The 20,598-nt window shown below is 47.2% G+C and overlaps 1 protein-coding gene across 3 annotated transcripts in view; it reads right to left on the bottom strand.

The window, feature by feature from the left end:
• LOC148650032 (uncharacterized) overlaps window positions 1-20,598 on the bottom strand; it is a 201,134-nt gene that overhangs the window by 113,322 nt on the left and 67,214 nt on the right. Inside the window, exon 1 of one of the 3 annotated variants that reach the window (XM_088603406.1) lies at window positions 2,631-3,064. The exons of 1 other annotated variant lie outside the window; for it this stretch is intronic. In XM_088603406.1, coding sequence (XP_088459532.1) covers window positions 2,631-2,730 — 100 coding nt within the window. In that variant the 5' untranslated portion in view covers window positions 2,731-3,064. Of the gene's footprint in view, window positions 1-2,630; window positions 3,065-20,598 lie in introns of those variants that run through there. One more of the 3 variants, XM_088603408.1, reaches the window with a different exon arrangement.

Raw genomic sequence — 20,598 nt, 5'->3', positions numbered from 1 at the left:
GGCACTGCTGTGCAAATCCTGGTTCAGAGAAAAGAGCGCCACCTACTGGTCCACCACCTCCATCACTTTACAAACACCAGCGCCTGGAGGGAGGGAGGGACTTGCTCTTCTCACACTGGCATGTGGTATCTGGTCTCCTGGTGTAGCTTCTCCCCAATAGCAGCCGCTGCCAGAGGCTTGTCAATTGCACTACTGGCTCAAGTACAGAGGGGTTCACCAGCAGCCCTGCTCACCTGTCCTTGGCCCTACAGCAGAGAGAGCTTTAGCACTCGCTAGCTTTACTCTGAGGTGTCCCAGTGGCTCCATACACATCAAGGCTACTGACCCCACAGGAACACTGCACAGTTACTTCTGCTTCATAAAAACTGGCATGCTCAAAAACCCATTTTATCTCCCCCAAGTTTTGACTTAACACTCGGGAAGGAGATGGAAAATAATCTCAAAGTCTGGAGAATGCCTTTTGCTTGGAAATATGCGACACATCCTGCAACATCACAGACGCAAAGGGGTTAAAAAAACCTTTAAACGCAGAGATGCTGCAGTCCGTCCGGCAGCAGGTTTTCCCCGATGCGAGAAGCCGAGCCCTGCTGATCGACTCGCAGCAGAGGCGAGAGGATATCTGGGGACACAGCCTGGTGTGATCATTCAGATCATTAAGAATGTGCCCTTCCTGGTCTTTAATTCTTCCAAGGACGGATGCCCGCACATTTCAGAACAGGTGCAGCTAACTGCAATTAGCGATCCTTCCAGACAGGGGGTGCTGCAGGTACGGGAGAGGTTAGCCGGGATGTTTCCCGAGCGCTTCCGTGCTCCCGTGGCAATGAGCCATTTAAGCCCTTGGAGAGCCTGTGCAACCATATGGACAGTCGCCCTCATCTGTGACGTGCCTGCGTTTTAATTATCGCTGCGCTGCAGTTGAGCTAATCAGGTTGTTGATTTTTTGTTCCCCAAGGGAGGCCATTAAAAAGTGAAATGGGATTAATTATCACCTTTGAAAGGAGAATGATGGGGTGTTAAATGATGGGATTGTTAAATGCCACCCCGGCCGAGTATCCTTTAAGCAACTGCCTGAGGCGACGTGTTCCGTCGGCGCTGGAGAAGCGAATGCCCCACTAGACAGACCCCGGGGGAGCGGGGAGGGACACAGCAGGTAAAACACACTGTCCAACACCCTTCCTCCGCGAGTCACTGCCGGACCCTTTTTTTTTTTTTAAAAGTGGGGTTTTAAAATGGTCTCTTGTCCTGCTCCTGTTGCTCGGGTGGTGACTGTAGGGATGTCCCGGGCGAACGAACTGCGATCCTGGAAGGCGGAGAAAGGGCACGAGGGAGAGGAAGTCGGGTCGCCCGCTGAAGAGTTAAACTCCTTCACTGGGGGGGTTACAGGGCGCTGAAGGACACCTGCTATCCGAGCTATCCGAACGGAGAGACGGGGGGGGGGGTCAGCAAAAACCATAGCCCACGGCCCCGTGTCACCACCTTCCGACCGATAAAAACCGTGTAGCGCACAAGCCACGCCAACTCTCAATCGCGGTGCTTCTCTAAACGCCGCGATTTAGACTCGTCTACCGGATGAACACGAGCTGCCAAGAAGAACTGAGCCCCCTCTCCCGCACGCTCAGAAACACGAGCAGTTTTACTCCCGCTTGTGCAAGCCGACGGCCCCGGTCCGCACGCTTCCTCACGCCTCCCAGCCTGGTCATCTTGAAATGAACACTTCAGGTTTACCACAGTATCGCGACGTCAGGCCCCCGAGCTCGCACAGGGATTTCCACTTTTAATGCATTTATACTTTGTTTCCTGTAATGCAACTGCAACGACCTAACGACATCACTGCGCCAGAGGATGCAGAATAATAATTTCGGTAGGGTCAGTTCCAAGAACTCTGTACAAATCGCGTCATTTTGTAACGTTTCGTGTCTTGTTCGATTGCTAACGCGCAAAAGTCACAAGTCTAAGAGAAATGACCCCCCAGGTACTTCTAAAATACTTCAGAATTCAAATACTTTTCAATTCCTTGCACCTTGTACAGCAGATGAAATTTACAAGATACAATAACTTCATGTACCAAATACAGTTCTCTGGATCTTTTAAATTAAAAAAAAAACACATTAGGTGACAAAACACACCAGGAAGTTCGAAATAATTCAATAATTCAAGGTCAGAATCCACGCACGATTTTCAGACCTTTCGAAAGCATCTTCGAGCGCCTGGTCAGAAGACGGAGAAATCAGGCTAAAACCCCTCGGATTCTTTCGGAAACCGAGCAAGTTCAAACCAGCAGCCAAGCGCTGAAGATGTGCAAGATCCTGACGAAAGATAATGTCTCTTTCTGAGCCGCAAAGCCCAGAATCAGAGCACCGCGGCGTGAGCAAGCACACGCAACTTCGGCTCGTCCAACTATTCTTCTGTTAATCACTTATGAAATTAAGACCTTCACAGTCGCTGCACTCTGAAGTCTTACATTCCCAGCCTTTTGTTCTGAAAGTGAAGACGTTAAAAGGTTGGGTAGTCGCCCATCACAACTAATGAATTACAGCAGGCTCAAACTATGGGAAATTTCTATTGAAGGGAAAAAAATGCATACAGATGCTGTGTAACCTTAAAAAAACAAGACATGGCTACAATTTTACCTGCTCTCGTCGTCGTTGTCGCTTGTAGCAGAGTGATAAGAAATAGCTGCGATAACCGCATCCAAATAGCTGTCCTCGTCCTGTATTTCCACCGACTCATTTTTTATTTTTTTTAAAAAACGGCAAACCTGTCGCTGGGTCCGTGAAAAGCACCAAAAAAAAAGTTTCACAAAAAAGTTTGAATTCAGCTGCGGGACTTGTCCTCGGCCATGAGCACGGGCTCGGGGGGACCAGCACTGCGCGCAGCACGAGAGCTCTGTCACTCCTCGACTAGACCCGCTTTCCACCCGCCGCCGGCCGCTTCTACTTCTGCATTTAAGACAAAAAAAAAGTTGCTTCGGGAACCTTGAAGTTTTTTTTTCCGAGATCCTCTCTTGTTCACTCTCTCTCTCTCTCTCGCTCGCTCGCTCCCTCCCTCATTCATTCACTCTCTCTCCTCCCCCCGGACGGTGTCAAAGTGGGACTCTGATGATCCACGATGCCTCCAGAGGTTATCCGTCATAAATTACTTTCCTCTCTCACACACACACGCTCGGTCTCTCCCTAGCACACACAATTACACACACCAAACCCCTCTTTATCTTCACTCAAGGGAGATAAACAAAGCAGCAGCCTCTTGGTAACACCCCAGTCTCCACAAAACGGCATTTATATCGAAGTGGCTCCATGTCGTTACTATACAACTGACTTGGGAGTCGGAAACTCGTCTTTCCCACATTACGATCAAATTTAAATCTTGGAAAACGGTTAAAAGATACGACATCATTTTTAGAGCACGGAGCATCTGAACACAATTGAATTATCTAGCAATTATTTAATAAAACTGTACTGTGGGGAGAGGATTCTGAAATACCATCATTTTAAAATCCAAGTGCTGTCTTACTGTAAGTGCCTATACAAATGTGGACTCGTTTGTGGCAACTTCAGCACAGTGTGCCCATCTAAACTTACACATGCAGTAGGAGACTTCTATATGCATGTCTCTATGTCTGCACACTTTCACCTAGTGTAGACTTCAGAACAGCAACACAGCAATAAGAAAGTAAACTTTCTATAAAAAGTATATTCTATAAACTATAAACTAGCCAGAGGCAGGACCAGGTTAGATCACAGCTTCAGCCAATATATCCCATTCCACACCCAGTAAATGATGGGGGACCTCAGTTTGCCAAGAGGTTCTTATTAATACAGTATGTAGAGAAAACCCGCCACCAATTACTGGGTCTGCAACTGGCAACTGGCGGGTCATATTTTTTTACTTAATCCAGGCCCAAGTACTGTTTTGAATCTGGACCTGCAAAACAAAGCCTTCTTTAAGACCGAGAACCCGTAAAAATAATAATAATAAAAAATAATCATGTCTATCCAACCGCACAAGGCACATGGTTTTTCTGAAGAACAAACAAGAGCCCGGGTTTGAATAATCCATCCATCCATCTTCCACCTTTTCATCCAATTCAGGGTAACAGGGGGGCCGGTGCCTCTCGCGACATGCAACGGGCACAGGGTGGGGTACGCCCTGGACAGGACAGGCCCGCCAGTGTCGTTTTGGAATTTGTGTGAGTTTCCTCCAGGTGCTCCGGTTTCCTCCCCCAGTCCAAAGACATGCTGGTAAGTCAGCTGGCTTCTGGGAAAACTGGCCCTGGAGTAAGAGTGTGCGTTTGTCCGTCTGTCCTGCAGCGGCCTGGTGTGTCCTTGCACCCCCTGGGCTGCGGCTCTCCCACGGCCCAGAGCTGGAAGGAGGGGTCAGAGGATGGGGGGATATGGCTGTGCTCCAGAGGAGCCCATATGGCCCATCAGGCCTGTTTGGTCATGAGTAGCCGACTGATGCAGAGATCTCATCCAGTCATTTCCTGAAAGAAGACCAGGAATCGGGAGGCTCCACACTCCCACAGCCCTCTGTGTAAAGGTGCACCTTCTCTTCTCAGCATCTAAATGCACTTCAGCACAGTCTCCACTGGTGTCCCCTGGCCCACGTTTCACTGTTTGATGCGTAGGCAGTCAGTTGGGTTGGCTGCCAATACCTGAGGATTTTAAATGCCGCATCTTCACCATGGCCCCTCAGGACTGGGGATCCAGCTCCACCTGCCTGGCAGCGTAGGAAACTCCTCGCTTTCCGAAGTTTGTCTGCCAGCCCAGGGCTCTTACGCACAATCCTGGAGCTGTCAGAAGCCAGGTGAGGTCAGTGCTTACAAGGGGTCTGCTTTCACATTACAGCTCGCTCCTGCTGTGAGCATGCCTTCGTCAGACATTGTCGCCTTTTTCAGAGAGAAACAACATCCTGGAATCACGAATCCAAGCATGTGCCTATGTTCCCTTCAGTCAAGAGCAGAGAATGGAGGCTCCTAGAAAATATTACAGCTCAAAGTCATGTCCAGCTTTTACCAGTCTAACAATGCAGTATAGGGGTCCAGACACCCCTTGTACAGCTAGAGCTAAGATAGGATCACACACAAACGGGAGTTATCCGTTTCCTTGAGGGCCTGTCTTGCATTGGCAAGACATTTTTATGCTGGGTGTCCCATGAACATAAAGGGTGTTGTGGTCCAATTACAAGCAACTTATGTCAAAGAGCAGGCAGTGGTGTGGTGCAGTGGTTGGCGTTCTAGAGTTGCAGCTGGAAGCTTGTAGGTTTAAATCCCAGGTGAGACACTGCAGTTGTACTCCTGAGCAACATACATCCCTTTACTGTATACGTGTGTGCAAATGTATGCTGCTTTGTATAAAAGTGTCAGCTGAATTAAATAACAATATAGTACTTGCAGTATCCATGCTTGCTTTTGGGGTGAGAGCAATTCTTCACAACTACTGCACTGTCAAAAACACTTTTAGGGGGATCGGGGGGGGGGGGGGGTTGAGAAAATGCACTTCAGTTCCTAATAACAGCAGCTGCTCTGCCCGAACAGATTCTTTCAAAAAAAAGTTGCAAATGAGTGCTGACATTGCTCCCCATTCCTCAGGCTCAGGGAATGACAAACAAAACTCCAAAAAGTGCCGATTATTGCAGAACCCCCCTCCGGTTTAACCCTAAGGTAAATAACTTTGCTGCTCTTCTGTACCGTTCCCCTTCTCCACCTAGGAGGCATGTTAATCTTCCCCAGTCCAGCTCGCATTCCAGGCAGGTTTTAGCAGATAGTTACCAAGAGCAGAGTCAGGAGTCTGAGCTTAATGTTAGAAATACTTCCTGTGCCACGGATGTGTATCTACACCCTCTCACAGCTCTCTCGGGGCCCCGAAGGAAAAGCTTGCCTGGCAGGGCCACTGCCTCACCGCAGGGACGACACAGGAAGGGCCACCCAAGCCCTTAAAATGCTCCAGTAAAACACCCAGCGCATGCATGTTGCTTTGGATAAAAGTGTCAGCTGTGATCCAACTACAAGCAACTTATGTCAAACAAAGTGGGCAGTGGTGTGGTGCAGTGGTTTGTGCTCTGGATGTGCTGGGAAGGTTGTGGGTTCCCAGCTGCGACACTGCAGTTGTACTCCTGAGCAAGGTGCCCTTTTGCTATTTGATTTAGCTGACACTTTTATCCAAAGCAACAGATTTGCACACATGTGTGCAGCTGGGTATTTGACGGGAGCAATTCAACGGAAGCACCTTGCTCAGGTGTACAACTGCAGTCTCAGCTGGGAGGGGAACCCACAACCTTCCAGCTGCACATCCAGAACACAAACCACTGCACCGCACTTCCCACTTTTTGACACAAGTTGCTTGTAATTGGACCACAGCACCCTTTAGTTTCATGGCACACCTGGACAAAAAATGTCTTGCCAACAAGATGAGCTGAGATGCCAACTGAGATGAGAACAGTGAGAGGTTGGAAGAACTGAACTGAACTCTTGCACCCAAATAGAGAAGATTACAAGGGGACCTGATACAAGTATAGGTACTGTCCAAGCAGTAGTACTGGGTCTGATGTCTGGACAACAGATGGTCACCACATTGGGTGATGTAATTAGTGAGGTTTCACATGGATCTATACTGGGACACTGCTTTTCCTGATTTTTGTAGATGGTCAGGATTCTGGTACCTATAATAAACAAGTCAAATTTGCATATGATACCAAATCTGATGGATTTACCCAACACTGCAGAATCAGTAAATTAAATTAAAAAATACTTAGATCGAATTCAAGGCTGGTCAACCACCAACTGTAGTAGATGTAGTAGAGAACAGCAAGGTTTTTCATGTGGGTAGCAAAATCATAAACCATTATAACAATTTCTAAAAACAAAATGAGAAACATGGAGCTACTTATGAAAGATGTTAAATTTTTATATTGATACACCATCTACATATTCTAAACATGGCTTAATGAAACTGAAGGTAATGTCGTATGTAATGTCCACTAACAGGCACAAGGAACTCAACCCTTTCAGTCTTGAACAGAGAGGTTCACAGGGGGACCTGACACAATTATTTAAAATGTTCAAAGGCACTGATGAAGTCGAAACAAGGGACGTCTTCAGAGCGAACGGTGAATTATGAACCAGAGGGCACAAGTGAAAATTACATGGAAGTGCATTTAAAACCAAGCATAGGAGGGACTTTTTCAACCAGAAGGTTGCGAGAGTCTGGAACAAGCTGCCCAGCCATGCCCTTGAGTCCAGTACCCCAGCTTCCTCCAGGAAACAAGATCCTTGGATCAGCTAGATACTAACTACCAAACATGACAGATGGGTTAAATGATTCCTCTTATTTATTACAGTACTTATGTTCTTATGCATTCAAAATTCTTTAAACCCCATATATATGGGTTAAACTACAATGCTTGTTTTTCTCATCCTGGCTCATTACCTTGTAAACTCTTTGCTTGGGAAAGTTAAGTGAGCTGTTTATCGCCTTTATAAACAACCTCAACCACAAGCTATATGAAAAAAAAAGTTCTCATATTTAAATGCAACTTTATGCAAGAGAAAAGGGTCATCACTTTGCTATGATACAGTACATGACCCTTTATTTGAAACAACTTTATTTCACCCTGAGATTTATTATTGAACATGTAATTAACTGGGGCAGCACGGTGGCAGGGTAATCAGGGGCCGTGGGATTTGGGGTGCAATCTGCATGGGGTTTGTATGTTTTTCCTGTGTTCATGTTTCCTCCAGGTGCTCTAGTTTCATCCCCAGGTCCACAAACATACCGATTAGTTAGTTCAAAAGTTAGTTCAAATCTGGGAAAACTGGCCCTGGTGTGTGTCAATGTCTGTGTGTGCCCTGTAATGGACTGGCGTCCCATCCAGGGTGTTTCCTGCCTTGTGCCCACTGCTTGCCAGGATAGGCTCCAGCTCTTCTTCAAACCTCAATTGGAAAATGGTTGGATATAATAAACACAATAGCCCTCACCAAAACACCGGATCTAGACCTGTTGGTTTAGAAAGCACAACCAGCACAAAGCAACACAGAGAAGGACAATCTATGCTAACTGATTAAGGTTACACGTTTTCTTATATGCACAACAGTTTACCTTCTCTTTTTTTGGAGGGGGGGGGTCAGAACTCCTTATCTCTTTCCAGAAACATTATGACACAAAACGGCAAAAACGTATAACTTCATCACTGCATAGAAAATAAAGATGTTTATAAATATTCGAGTTCAGGGGTAGCTAGCCCTAATCCCAAAGAATCTCTGATCGACAGCTTAAACAGGTGGCCTTTAAATCACTAGTTCCCGAATGCCTGGAACAATTTAAACATTTGGTGTTTTCCATTAAATAGCTGAAATAAAACTCCCAATACCTTGTAGCTCTCAAGGACTGCTGTTGGCCATTCCTAACATAACCAAACCACTAAACTTAGAAAACTGGTCATAACTCGTAACTTCAATGTGCTACAAGCCTCTGTAGACTGAGGATTTCAGGGCATCTGATAAGGTCTGCTGGACTGTGGATCTCCAGCACCACAGCTGACTGCCCCTGAATTACAGCTAATGCTTTTCACCATTGTTATACAACACAACATCCAACACAGGTGAACTCTCAAACCTTTGAGAATTAGGCCACATTTTTGTACGTTTCTGCCTTCTGGATTCAATTACAAGTATTTTGAAAACAGAGCCATCATAAGGTCTTGAAGGACTCTTCGTACAATTCTGTTGTGAAATACAAGCAGATTATAACCTGGTTCATTTTCAGTTTGGAACCAAAATCAAACCAAATTTTTGACATCCAAAACCAAGGAAATGTGTTTCAAATTAGTCTTGTCCTCACACACAAACTGTACTGGTGCTCTTCTCTTTTGGAACCCTTTCAAGAAAAGGCAGCTCTTGAGTTTCGGAGCTCAAGGGACCAGGTCAGTGACAGATCTCGTTTTTTTCCCATCCGTTCATCCGTTCATCCATCCATTTCTGAACCACTTTATCCAGTACAGCGTCGTATATGGGGAGAACATACAGACTCCATACAGATAGCCCCGCGAGTCTAAACATAACTGAACTCCTGCCCCAGCGCTGTGAGGCAGCGATGCTAACCCCTGCACCACAGTGCTGCCCTATTTAAGATTTCATTATCAATATTATTCTTCAGCTGTCTTTCACATTTCATCACAGGGCAGGGGAATGTGATGGGGAAATTCTGACAGATATGAAATTGCTGGTGTCAGGCTGTAAAAACGGGTGGCTAAACGTGCCAGGACAGGAATGCTGTGCTGTTCAGAGCTCTGCCTCTCAATTCAAACTATGCAGCTAAAATCTGAAGGTGCTCTGCTCAGTCACGACAAAAATTGACTTTAATTTCATTACAGGAAAATGGCTCCTGGCGTCAGCCGAGCCTAAATTTCCCTATTCCAGCTTTTAAAATTCTTTTCTGAAAAAAATTCAGTTGCATTGCCATTGTAACCCGTCTATAACTGTAAACGTTTGAGCAATATGTGCATAAATGTTGCTTTTGCTTCCTAGTAAGAAAATTAAGGTGTATATCAGCACTCAAACTGACATTTACTTTAGTAAGCTTTAAGAATCCCTACTGGCAGCTGTAAGGAAACATCTCTCAATTGATTTGCCTAGAAAAATAAAAAATAAATAAAAATATCTTCTTATGGCAGATGTGTTACAACTATGATTATTACTTATGTACTAAGTCAAATGCCTTGATGCTGGTTTTAAGAACGGCAAAGATTGCTGGGAACCCTTTGACACTGCCAATTAATCTACAACCTGTGGCAATGCTGTATGTAGGCAGCAATCTGGAAACACCACAGCAATGCATCTTTATTTTATATCCCAGGGCAAAACCCAGAAGGGAATGGGGAATTTCATCTACCTCAATAAAGGCTCCTCCTGCAACTATTGTTCCTGCATGGTGGGTATGATGACTGATGTTTCAGGGCTGCCCTTCTTTTGTTCTCTAGGCTAGCACACAGTATCTGTGGGTCCTGAGAGCCCCTAAAGCTAACCATCCTCACCCTTCACTCCCCTCAGACAATGATGGCCTGTGCTTATCCCATGTAATGTAATCTGTCGACAGCTGCACATGATTATGGAATGTTAAATCCCAGAATTCTGCCAAATCACAATTTCAACTTCTCACTAAACAATCAAAGGACTGCAATGAGATGAATATAGAACTCCCCAGACTGTGGTTCTTGAGCACTACTGCCAGGCATCACTGGTCCAGAAGACCCTGCTCTACTAAAGGAAGCATACTAACTTGTCCAGGGCTGCACAGTGCACAGCACACCTAGCTTGAGAAAGAGCATGACCCAATACAAGACACCCTTTGAAAAGTTAACAAATAATAATAATAACTTTATTAATGAAGCGCCTTTCCAAACCCAAGGCCGCTGTTCGTAATGACAAAGAAAGGACAAAAAAAAGTACAATAAATACAAAAATGAACAAGAGCATGCAGGTTTATACAGACGGAAGGTAGGGCTATCAGACACAGACCATGGTAAAAAGGAAAGTTTTAAGCTGGGATCTGAAGAGTCAAATTTTTTTATTTTGTCTTGATTTTGCCTACACACAACAAAAAAGAAACAGAACCTGTAAGAACAATGTGAGATTCCAGGGACAAACCAGAACAGCACCCTTTTCTAATCTATGTGACTAAACACATAATCCCCAGTTAGGACCCGAGTCCACATCAGAAGTAAAATGACAAACTGCTGCCGCGAGCTGTAAAGATATGGCTTGGCTACCATCCAGCCAGCCAACACATCCTTTATTGTGGAACAGTCTGATCTGTTTGTTATTGAAAGAAGATGCCCACTGATTGATATCTTATGACTGGCGAATGCTTAAGAAACACATTTCACATACATAACAGAATGGTTGTCACAAACAAAGCCCACAGGGATGCCCAGCACTGCAAAGCTGTCATGTTAAAAACACAATACCAGACACCAGAGGCTGCATGGGGCCCATTTTCTCTCCTAGAAACGGAAAACATGCACATTCTTTCTAAATGAAGCCAGAGTGCTCCACACTCTGTACCTTTGTCTCTTTAAAGCTGCAGCTCCCGAAGAGCCAGCAGAAGCAAGTACAGATGAGAGTCTGAAACAGCGGGGTTGAAATAAAAACCTGCAGACACGGCAGCCCTCCAGGACCAGAGCAGGACCACCCTGAAATCAACAACTTTTCCTCCTCTAATTTTGAACAAATCTACAAAATGCTGACTGCAGGCATGCAAGCAGGACACACTGTATGTGAAAGCAGTAATAGAAAAAGGTCTTGATGTGAGCAATAGACGAGCACAGCCATGGAAATTGGTGAGCAATGTACCTTGTGCCATGATATTCTTGAATTTTCTTCTGAATTTCTCCAGATTGAAATAAGACTTTGGCTTCAAATACTAATTCTGCAAACAATTTTTGGACAGGATTAAGCCAATCCAGGTCCACCCGCCCACTGTAAATCACACATCCAGTGCTAATCAACAGGTTTCCATTGTGTAGAAGCCAGAGCCTTTGGCAAGCTACTCACGGAGAAATAGGTTTTTAACTTCTGATTGGTGGGTGGAAGTTTCGATTTAGTTCACTGTCGATTCTGCCCATTGAATTACATACCTCTCGGAGGCATCACATCAATTTACTAAATATATCCGCATGTACAGTACGTGTTCTTTAAATAAACAGATATACCCTGTGCCTAACACCTGGAGTGTCAAATTCATACCATGTCCAAACATGCCAGACTCCATCCCAAAACACCACCAAATTAAATATGAAGATCACGAGCGCATTAATAAGATGTAGCAGAGACATTCGGAAGTCAAGTGCAGCATTACGTAATGATCTTAAAGGATTTTTTAACAATTAATACTAGCGTTGACACATCGGCACACCTCAGACATCTCTCACCCAAGCGTCACACCCGCCGGCAGCAGAAAGCAGGCGAGCTCCTATCTGTGCAAGCCTTCCCATTTGCCCGCAGTGTCTGGGCAGAGAGCGCAGGAGGAAAAGTATCCTTCATTTAAACAGTGAGGAACAAACTCACACCCGTCACACAGCACTGAACAGGCACTCTTGTCTTAGAATTTCTGAAGACCACGGGGGACAACCTGCGGTGTGGCGATACAAACCTGCATGTAGTCCTGGGCTTAACAGGAAGATGGAGGATGGGGATTGTCTCTCAGATCAGAGGTTCAGGCACAGCCCGCGACCAACAGCTGACTGCAGTCGGGAGTGAAGGCATGCGGCGGGCGGATTCAGAGCCATCCACCTCACTGTGTGTCACCACCTCACAGCACCAAGCGAAAACAGAACAGCAAAAGGGCACGAAAAACACAAAGACATGCAGGATATCACCAAGCCTGGGCTGACCCAGTCTGACTGGGCTGAAGTTTGGACTGCGTAGGACATCATTTAGGACTGGGACCAGGAGGCTCTTTCTTTGCAAACAGAAAACAGAGCACATAGCTAGGGCACAGAGGCAGCAAGTCTTCCTGCAAGAGGCTGGATAAGATCTAGTCACTAGTAGATAAATGACAAAGATCAAATGGCATCCTCTCATCTGTCACATTATCTTGTGCTCTTAAATTCAAGTACATGGTTACAGTCCAGGAAAACCTCCACCACTATGTGACTGATATTAATCACCGAAGCCCAGAAAGCCTGGCTGAAAATGATTTGCCACGCTCATCTTTGCCATCAGGTATGTGGATCAGAGTGACGTTGTGATCTTTGACCTTTAACTCTAAGGTCACGGCCCCTCAGCTGAGCAGTCTCCTGTCGTGAGACTAGTGAGCTTGGAGAATCCAGAGCCACTCTTCACGTCTGTAACTATTCCATCAGGAGGATTGTACTACTTTTTTTTTTCCTTCTTTGTATGCACAAATATCTACCTGCAAATAGTTTTAAGAATAGTCACTGTACCTCAACGAGATACTGTTAAACAGAGAGTATGGGTGCTCCATATGATGCACGATGAATGACGGGAGTAGTCAGGTGAGTGTACTGGAGCATTTCTTCTTTTTCGTACAAATCAAAATCTGTTCAGATAGCCCAGAATTCATGCACAATATTAGAACTGTGCAAAGCAAGAGTCCCTACTGAAATGTGTTTTTCTGATGGGACCCGAAGGAATGGTTCTGGGATGCCCTAGTATAAGGAATGGAGATTCAGACGTGAGCAATGTCAGTCTTGTAACTTGTGGCTTGTGGCCCTTTGTCTACCCACAAAGCAAGGCCGCTGAGAGACAAAGACCGAGCTGAGAGTCCTCTCTTCGAGGGGACTCACCTGCCTGGGCTCCCTGGGAAAGGACGGGGAGCAGCAATGGAGCCCGGAGGAACGCAGCGGCAGAGCTCTCCGGTCTCCAGTGGGCATTCTTGGCACAGGAAGGAGAAAGCCATGGAAGCTGGGGGGGGCGGGGGACGTGGCAGGGAGAGGACGGGGACGAGACTCCATGTGGAAACTATTTTCTGAGAAAAGGGAAAGAAAGAAAAAGGGTGCCCTTTATGCGAACAGCCTTGTTGTCTTCCAACCCGAATTCCTCTGGGGTCACGGTGTCAGCAGCGCGAGGGTTTTGGCACAGCGGCGTTAATTGCATCATTACAGCAGGCGGACGAGAGACCTAATTAACAGGTTCAGCTCAGCCTTTCAAATAAGCTGCGCAAACAGGGCTGGGGACACGCAGTGCAGACAAGGGAGAGGGACACAAACCGAGTTTTTCCCTTTTTCTTCCCCTGTTTACCCTCCCCTTCTCCTCTCTCTTGCAGGGGGCATTCCACACCACCTTAAGGAAAGGAGGGCTGTTTGCTCAAAAGGAGCACGGAGCACAGGCGGCTCTCTGACCCGGCGCAGGCTTGCCACCACGGCTCTGCTGCCGTTTGCCGACTCTTTTGTTCATGTTTTTCCCAAAGCTTATTTCTCAGAAGAGAGACCTCCAAGAACAGCCAAAGACTGGAAAAATATTAAGCAAGAGAAAGAGAAACCGCATCTGCTGCACGTGACCCTTGTTTCTGCAAGGATAAGTGCACATAATGTGCGTGGATAACGGCATTATGTTCTTCCTTTCAGTCCCAACAGATTGCAGAAAGATCAGGACAACAAAAGGAAATAGCTGGCCAGTGAGCACTACGGCACGCACTGGCTCTCTTAAGGCTGCCTGCAGGATCGGGTGGTACTCCCATTACAAACAGACTGATCCATTCCAGGTTTTTTTACCTGCAGGGTTTAAAAAAAGGCCATGTTGTTCAGATGAAGCTGAAAAGGATGATGATAATTTCATACTCCTGCACATGCACATGCAAATTCACTCAAAATAAGGCACCAGACCTGAAATATCCTCCGCCTGCGGCAGTAACACCTTCAGCGGATCAAAGTGCCATGAAATAGGACCCTCGTTGATACAGCCGCGATTCTTGGGGGACCCCATGCAGGTATTGGGGATTCAGCAGGATTGAGACGGAACAGGACTGCGGTACACGCATGAAGGACAGGCAAACAACAGAAGCCATGCGTCCTACCCCCCCCCCCCCACTACAAGCACAGGCCAAGGAAAAGTCAACGCAGACGCCAAAATCCACAATCGCTGGATAGGTATGAAAAATGATAGATGGGAGACAAAGCAAAACGAGATGATTCCTCTTCTGACGGCTCTGGCGAGAACATGACTGGTCAGGGGAGTAGGGAACAGGCCTAAGGGGCAAGAGGCAGCGCTCGTGATCCCAGGCGAAAGCCGGGAATCCTCTTCTGATCCTGATCCCTGTCAGTTAGCAGGTTAGCAGGGATGGAACCCTCTGCTAGGCAGACGGAGTGGAAGGGCCCTGCTCCTGGGGTGGGGAGGGGTCCGTGGGGACGGCATGTCAGGTCCTGCGCCTGTTTGAACTGTCGAGCTCCGTAGCTGGGAGGCTGCTGCTGCTGCATTCTCCGACACCCCCCCCTGTTTTCTTCCCTCTCTCACTCACACCTGTCCAGTATGACCGCAGGCACACAAGAGAGGCATCCCAGGAACGCCACCTTGACTTAATTCCCCTCTGCCAACATTCTCTGCCTTTCCCTCTCCAATACGAGCTCCGCGAAAGTCACAAGACTGGTGGAGGGGGCTGTATCAGAAACCCAAGCATCCTGACTCCAACACGGATGCCTGCAGGATGCCTGCTGGAGGCTTCCCTCTTTATTAATATTCATCTATTTTTTTAAACACAAGCAAGATCTCGCGGTGTAATGAGTTTGAGGAGACCTCTTCTTCTTTCTTCTAGGACAACGGCGCTGCATTGAAGTCGGTGTTAAGCCAATAAACCAAAACAAGAAGAGGCCAATCATCCTGGAGAGTTTGTTTTAATCGGAAACTTTTGTCCTGAATTAACGTGAAAAGCAGACCGACGGATCAGGGGCTTCAATTCAGATTTTACACCCATGACTCTTTGCCGAAGGCCATCCCTCCTACTCCCGGTGCCCTATGTCTAATTGCAGTTCCGTGTGTGAGTACACGTGTGTGTGTGTGCATCCCTGTCTTCCAACTCTGTGCTGCCTACGAGGTTTACAATCACAGTCCAAGCTGATTTTAACACAAAACAAATCATCTTACACTTAGAGTAACAGCCTTGAATTGCCAGGCACCCGGTGTCCCCTCGTCCACGGCTCCTCAAGCCTGCTGTCGAGCCAGCTGTCACGTTACAGGAGCCTTATACTCCAGGTGCGGCAACAACAGATTCAAACAGTGAAGTAGATGACTGCTGGCAATGCTCTGAAGCCCACTGGTGGCAAGCACCACACTTCCATTCAATTGACTTTAATGCTCCTCCAGGAGCTCACTAAACAGGGTGCTGCATCCAGTCCCCTAAGATCCAGACAGGCAATGAGAACTGTGCAAATTAACTGTGTTTTGATACTTGCAGATTTCGTGTGGTTTTGGTGACAGGCCATTGTAGTTCCATCACATCTGCCCCCCCCCACACACACACACAAACACACACACTGCGCTCCAAGAAGCTGTTTGCAAACAAAGGGATTATTCTCCCCGATGTCTCTCAATGTTCTGCAGGAAACGGCTGTCGAAAATCTTCCCAGACAAAGGCTGCCTCTGTCTCTCCCTTTTTCCATCTTCCCACTCAGCTGCCCTCTTCCCAGAGCACACCTCGCCGGGCCCTGCCCTGTGCCACACGCAGCAATGTGGAAAAGACATCTGGATAAAAAGCACTCTCTGACGTCAATATTCTTCTGCTTCAGCTTGCTTGCCTTTCCCCATTTTAGCGGAGCAACAGCCGGTGACTTAGCTGCAGCACCGTTGGCAAGAGATCACACTTGTGTTCCACTCCAAACATCTCCACACTTTTGTTTTAAAAGAAGAATTAATGGGGCTCCCGAGTGGCTGATCCAGTCCCAGAGCTCAGAGTGCAGGAGCTGCCGGGTTTGGGCCTGGGTCACGTCACTAGCCAACTCTAACTGGGATTCCCCCAGCGTCGGTGCACAGCTGCCAGAGCTCCAGCAGGGATTTGGGATGAGCTGGCCAGGGATCTCCAGGCCTTACAGCAAAGCGGCATCTCCTCTTGCAGGTGGTCCACCCTCCTTCTCTCCTGAGCTGGGCACAGGAGTCATTGCTGGAGAGCCTGGTCTCAAAGCAGCCAGCCAGCCATTCCAAGCTGGAAAGGTGCAGGGCATAAAAATAATTAGAACCGTTCATTACCCTGCAATCGTATACCCCACCAATTTAAGAATCACCATCTGTTCAACTCTGGGGCTTTCGGCACCGACTCCCAAACTGAAGGAGAAGAACGAGGACCTGTCAACGAGGCTCCAAATCCATGCCATTGAGAAGATCAAATTATTTCTGAAGTAGAGGCGCTTGTCAGTGTGCTTGCCGTGGAGAGAATTCAGGCGTAGTCCGAGTAGGACCTTTTCCTATTCTTTTTAGATCAGGACCAGCCCAGACTCCTAAATTCATACACTGAGAGCTGCGCTGGGCACCAGGGCAGGAAGTCACTTCTCTTCTGTTCACTGTATTGATTGATTGAATGTCGTCCCCATACTTCAAATCCTTCTGCAAGGCGGGGATGCTACCATAAACACACCCAACCATCCTATCCTCCTGTCATGGATGTCTATTGAAAAGGTTTTGACACAATGACCAAGAGCGACGTTTAAATCAAACCCATCTGGCTCAAGGCTGGGGGGGATCCCTTTGCAAACCAAAAAGTTTCCACTGCAGCGTCCGTCTGAAAAACTGCCCACAGCAAAAGACGGGCCATAATGAAAAACAGTGACTCTGCATCCCCCGGCAAGCATCACAAGGATATGAAGAGGACAAATTGGGAGCCCAGCCACTTCCCTTCCACTCATTCTCCTAATGTAAAGCCAGACATTTTTTTTAAACAATGGCTATTCATCGCACCAGATGCTTTTCCCTCCTGCGGTTTCAGACTGTAAACAAAATTATTCATCCTCCTAGGCATCTCTGAAGATACTCCCGACACCAATGGAACAGCGGGTGCCCCCTGATCCTGACCCACAAACACTGTCCTAGAAAGCGCAAATTTCCTACGGCACATAATCTGCAAAATGTACAGGGAAATTCTGCACGGAGAATGGGATTCCCGCACTGTTCCTAGACTTGCATGATGTGTCATGAAACGCCAGACCCTTAGTTCAGGTCTTCACACGTCCCGGTCATATTGAAATGCAGGGCGCTGTGCTTGCACACCACGACAGGGAGAGTTCTCCCTCTGCCCCCTCCGTCTCCCCCTCCCTCTCTTTCTCCCCCCTGCGCGAGTCCGCTTCGGCTTCACAGCAAGGCTAAACTTGTGTTCACTGTCCACTCCATCAACCTGTTCTGGAGCGCCTGACCTTTCCCCACACAGGCAACAGATTCCAGGCATACTCCAAATTGATAAACCGACACCCCGGGGAGACCCTGCCACACTCGCTCCTTGAAACCCCTCACAAAAGCAATAAAAACGGCTTTTTTCCCCAGGAACGCTCATTGAAGGGGCTCTCAGGTTTATTTCATGGCATTCCTTTCTGGTGCAGCACCCCCCCACCTCCAAAAAAAACCCCGTCAGGCTAGCAGGGGAGGTTTTAAAGGAGCTGAAAAAGTCCTATCGATCAGATGGGAGGTCACGGTGCTTTTAAAGTTCTTCCCCTTGTCCGTGTCAGAGCAGCTACTGCAGGGAGGGCTCTCCGACAAGCCAGTCAGTTGGACAGTTTAACCCAGGGCTGCACAACTCCAGGCTGGTCTCGATAGCACCCAAGCGCATTAAAAAAGACAGGTCTACAAAAGTCATCCGGGCCAAGCTAACACGAGGAGGAATCGGGCTTGTTCATTCTTTTTCAGGAACATGTACTGTGAGGCATTAAAAATGCAAGAAATGCTAACAGTTCCCATAACTACAGTATGTGTGGCGTTTAGAATGCCTCTTGGTACAGACTCAAAGTTCAAAGTTAAGAAGGTAACTCAAACCAGAATGATTCTTCTCCTCTGTCAACCCGCACAGAACAAGCTGTTCATACCGATTCTAACGAGGAAAGAGGACGTGCTGGCAAGGTCACCTTTCTAATAGGGCTATCTGACAAACTCAAAGTACAGGAAAAGAGCAGCTGTTTTTTTACTGTCATGGTGCAAACAAGTTAAAGATACATTTTAAAATGCAAAACACACAGCCACTGCCAGGGGGACAGGATGGCAACCCATAGCCCACGTGCAAGTATATCCCTAATACATCCATGCTGTGAACAGCTCTGACTGGATTTAAACTGCAGTGCATTCAAGCACAGCATGCCTTTAATTTCAGACAGACTTACACTGATACATTTCAAATAGCTGGGCTATAAGCCACTATGTTCCAGCTTGTCTGAAATTGGCTATGGTCGTAATTTGTAGCCATATTGTGGCGAGAATATATTTCCTGGCAGTACTCCAACGGCGCAGATAATTATTATTTTGCACACATAGGTATACCAAGAGAGACGGGGGGGCTTTTCAGCAACACAACTGTAATTTCACTTTAATGGATATTCTATTTATTTGATAATTAATTAAGATAAGGTCATTGCAATCAAGTCTGCAGTAACCTGCTTTGTGCAGGAGAATGACCCAGACTGAAAAAGCTGAAAAAGTCACCCAGAACAAATGCAGAGAATCTGGAAAGAGTGACCCGTGACTGGGAAGCGTGCCAGGCCTTGCGATGTGGTGACCAGGGCTTAGAGCACGTGCAAAATGAGTCGCAGTTCACAGGGCTTCAGTGGGGCAATAAAAGTGACGGCGGGGCTGGGGTGCTATAAGGGCAGGGCTTGACCTTGTGTTGAGCACTACAGGCAGGTCTGAGCACGAGATGACCAGTGCTGAGGCACAAGCTTCCCCCACCCCCCACTGGCCTGCGGCCTCAGCGCTGCCCAGCGATCTTATCTCCTCTCTCAGGGTAGCCCAGACAGGCTCAGCACTTGGACCCTGACCTCTGACCTGCACTCATACCAACTTGGACTCCAACACCGGAGGAGATGGGGGGCCGGAGGGGGGCGGGGAGCGCCCACGGGCCGTGTGCTGCAGTCGCATGTCTCAGGGCTGAAGCTCGGGTTTCCTCTGCTTTGCCCTGCGCGGCCACATCGCTCCGAGTCTGAGCCGCACAGGCCAGGAGGCACAGTCCTCGCTGCAGGAGCACTGAACGCCACCTGCGGATCACAACTGGCTCTTTAACACGGAACGGGGTTTGTAAAAGCGCTGCATTAATCCATGCTTCGTGAGGATGTTATTTATGTATTTCAGGAACGGTAGGACGGTGGCACAGAGGTAAGCACTGCCGCCTCGCAGTGCCGGGCCCTGGACCCGGTTCAGTTCTGGACCCACAGTCCGGAGACCTGCAGGCATGCTGACTGGCTTCTGGGAGAACTGGCCCTGGTGTGTCTGTGTCTGCAAAGTGTGGGCGTCCCATCCAGGGTGAACCCTGCCTTGTGCCTGTTGCTTGCTGGGATAGGTCCCAGCTCCCCCATGACTGAACTGGAAGTATTGGTTAGAAAATGAATAGATGGATATTTTAGGAACATATTTTTTGTATTATCTACAAACGTTTGCTAACAGGTGCTCATAACTCTAAAGTTTACTCAGTATCAGTGCTTACTAAACCACATGGAATCAGACTCATTTCACCGAGTAAAAACCATTTGACAAATTATTTTTCTAATAACCTTCGTCATTATCTTGATTTGCAATACCTATATGCCACCACTAGGGGGAGGCAGAGTCTTTCATTTCGTCTTGGTGTCGATTAAGCGCACTATGAATCCTTGAGCCTAGAGATAATGCGGCTAACCAGAATTACATAACCGACATTCTAGCGACGCACTAATTTAATATTCATAATTCAATAAGCACATAAAATCAAATGGAAAAGTGAATAATGCAGACCACATGTTTTAAATAGCTACAGTCTTTTTGTTGTTTCTGGTTTGATAGTTTATCACCTAGAAACTGTAACTCTTGAATTTAGTCTTCCCTTATAAATTCAGCAGGTTATCCTGAATGCACTCAGGCTTAAATGCCTGAAATTCTGCACACGCTGCCAGGCGTTGTAAGCAATGCCTCGGCGTCTCTTCAGGCAG

This window comes from Lepisosteus platostomus, chromosome 13, assembly GCF_059453375.1.
Source record: "Lepisosteus platostomus isolate fLepPlt1 chromosome 13, fLepPlt1.hap1, whole genome shotgun sequence".
Taxonomy (NCBI): Eukaryota; Metazoa; Chordata; class Actinopteri; order Semionotiformes; family Lepisosteidae; genus Lepisosteus; species Lepisosteus platostomus.
This window is presented reverse-complemented; position numbering and strand designations above follow the sequence as displayed.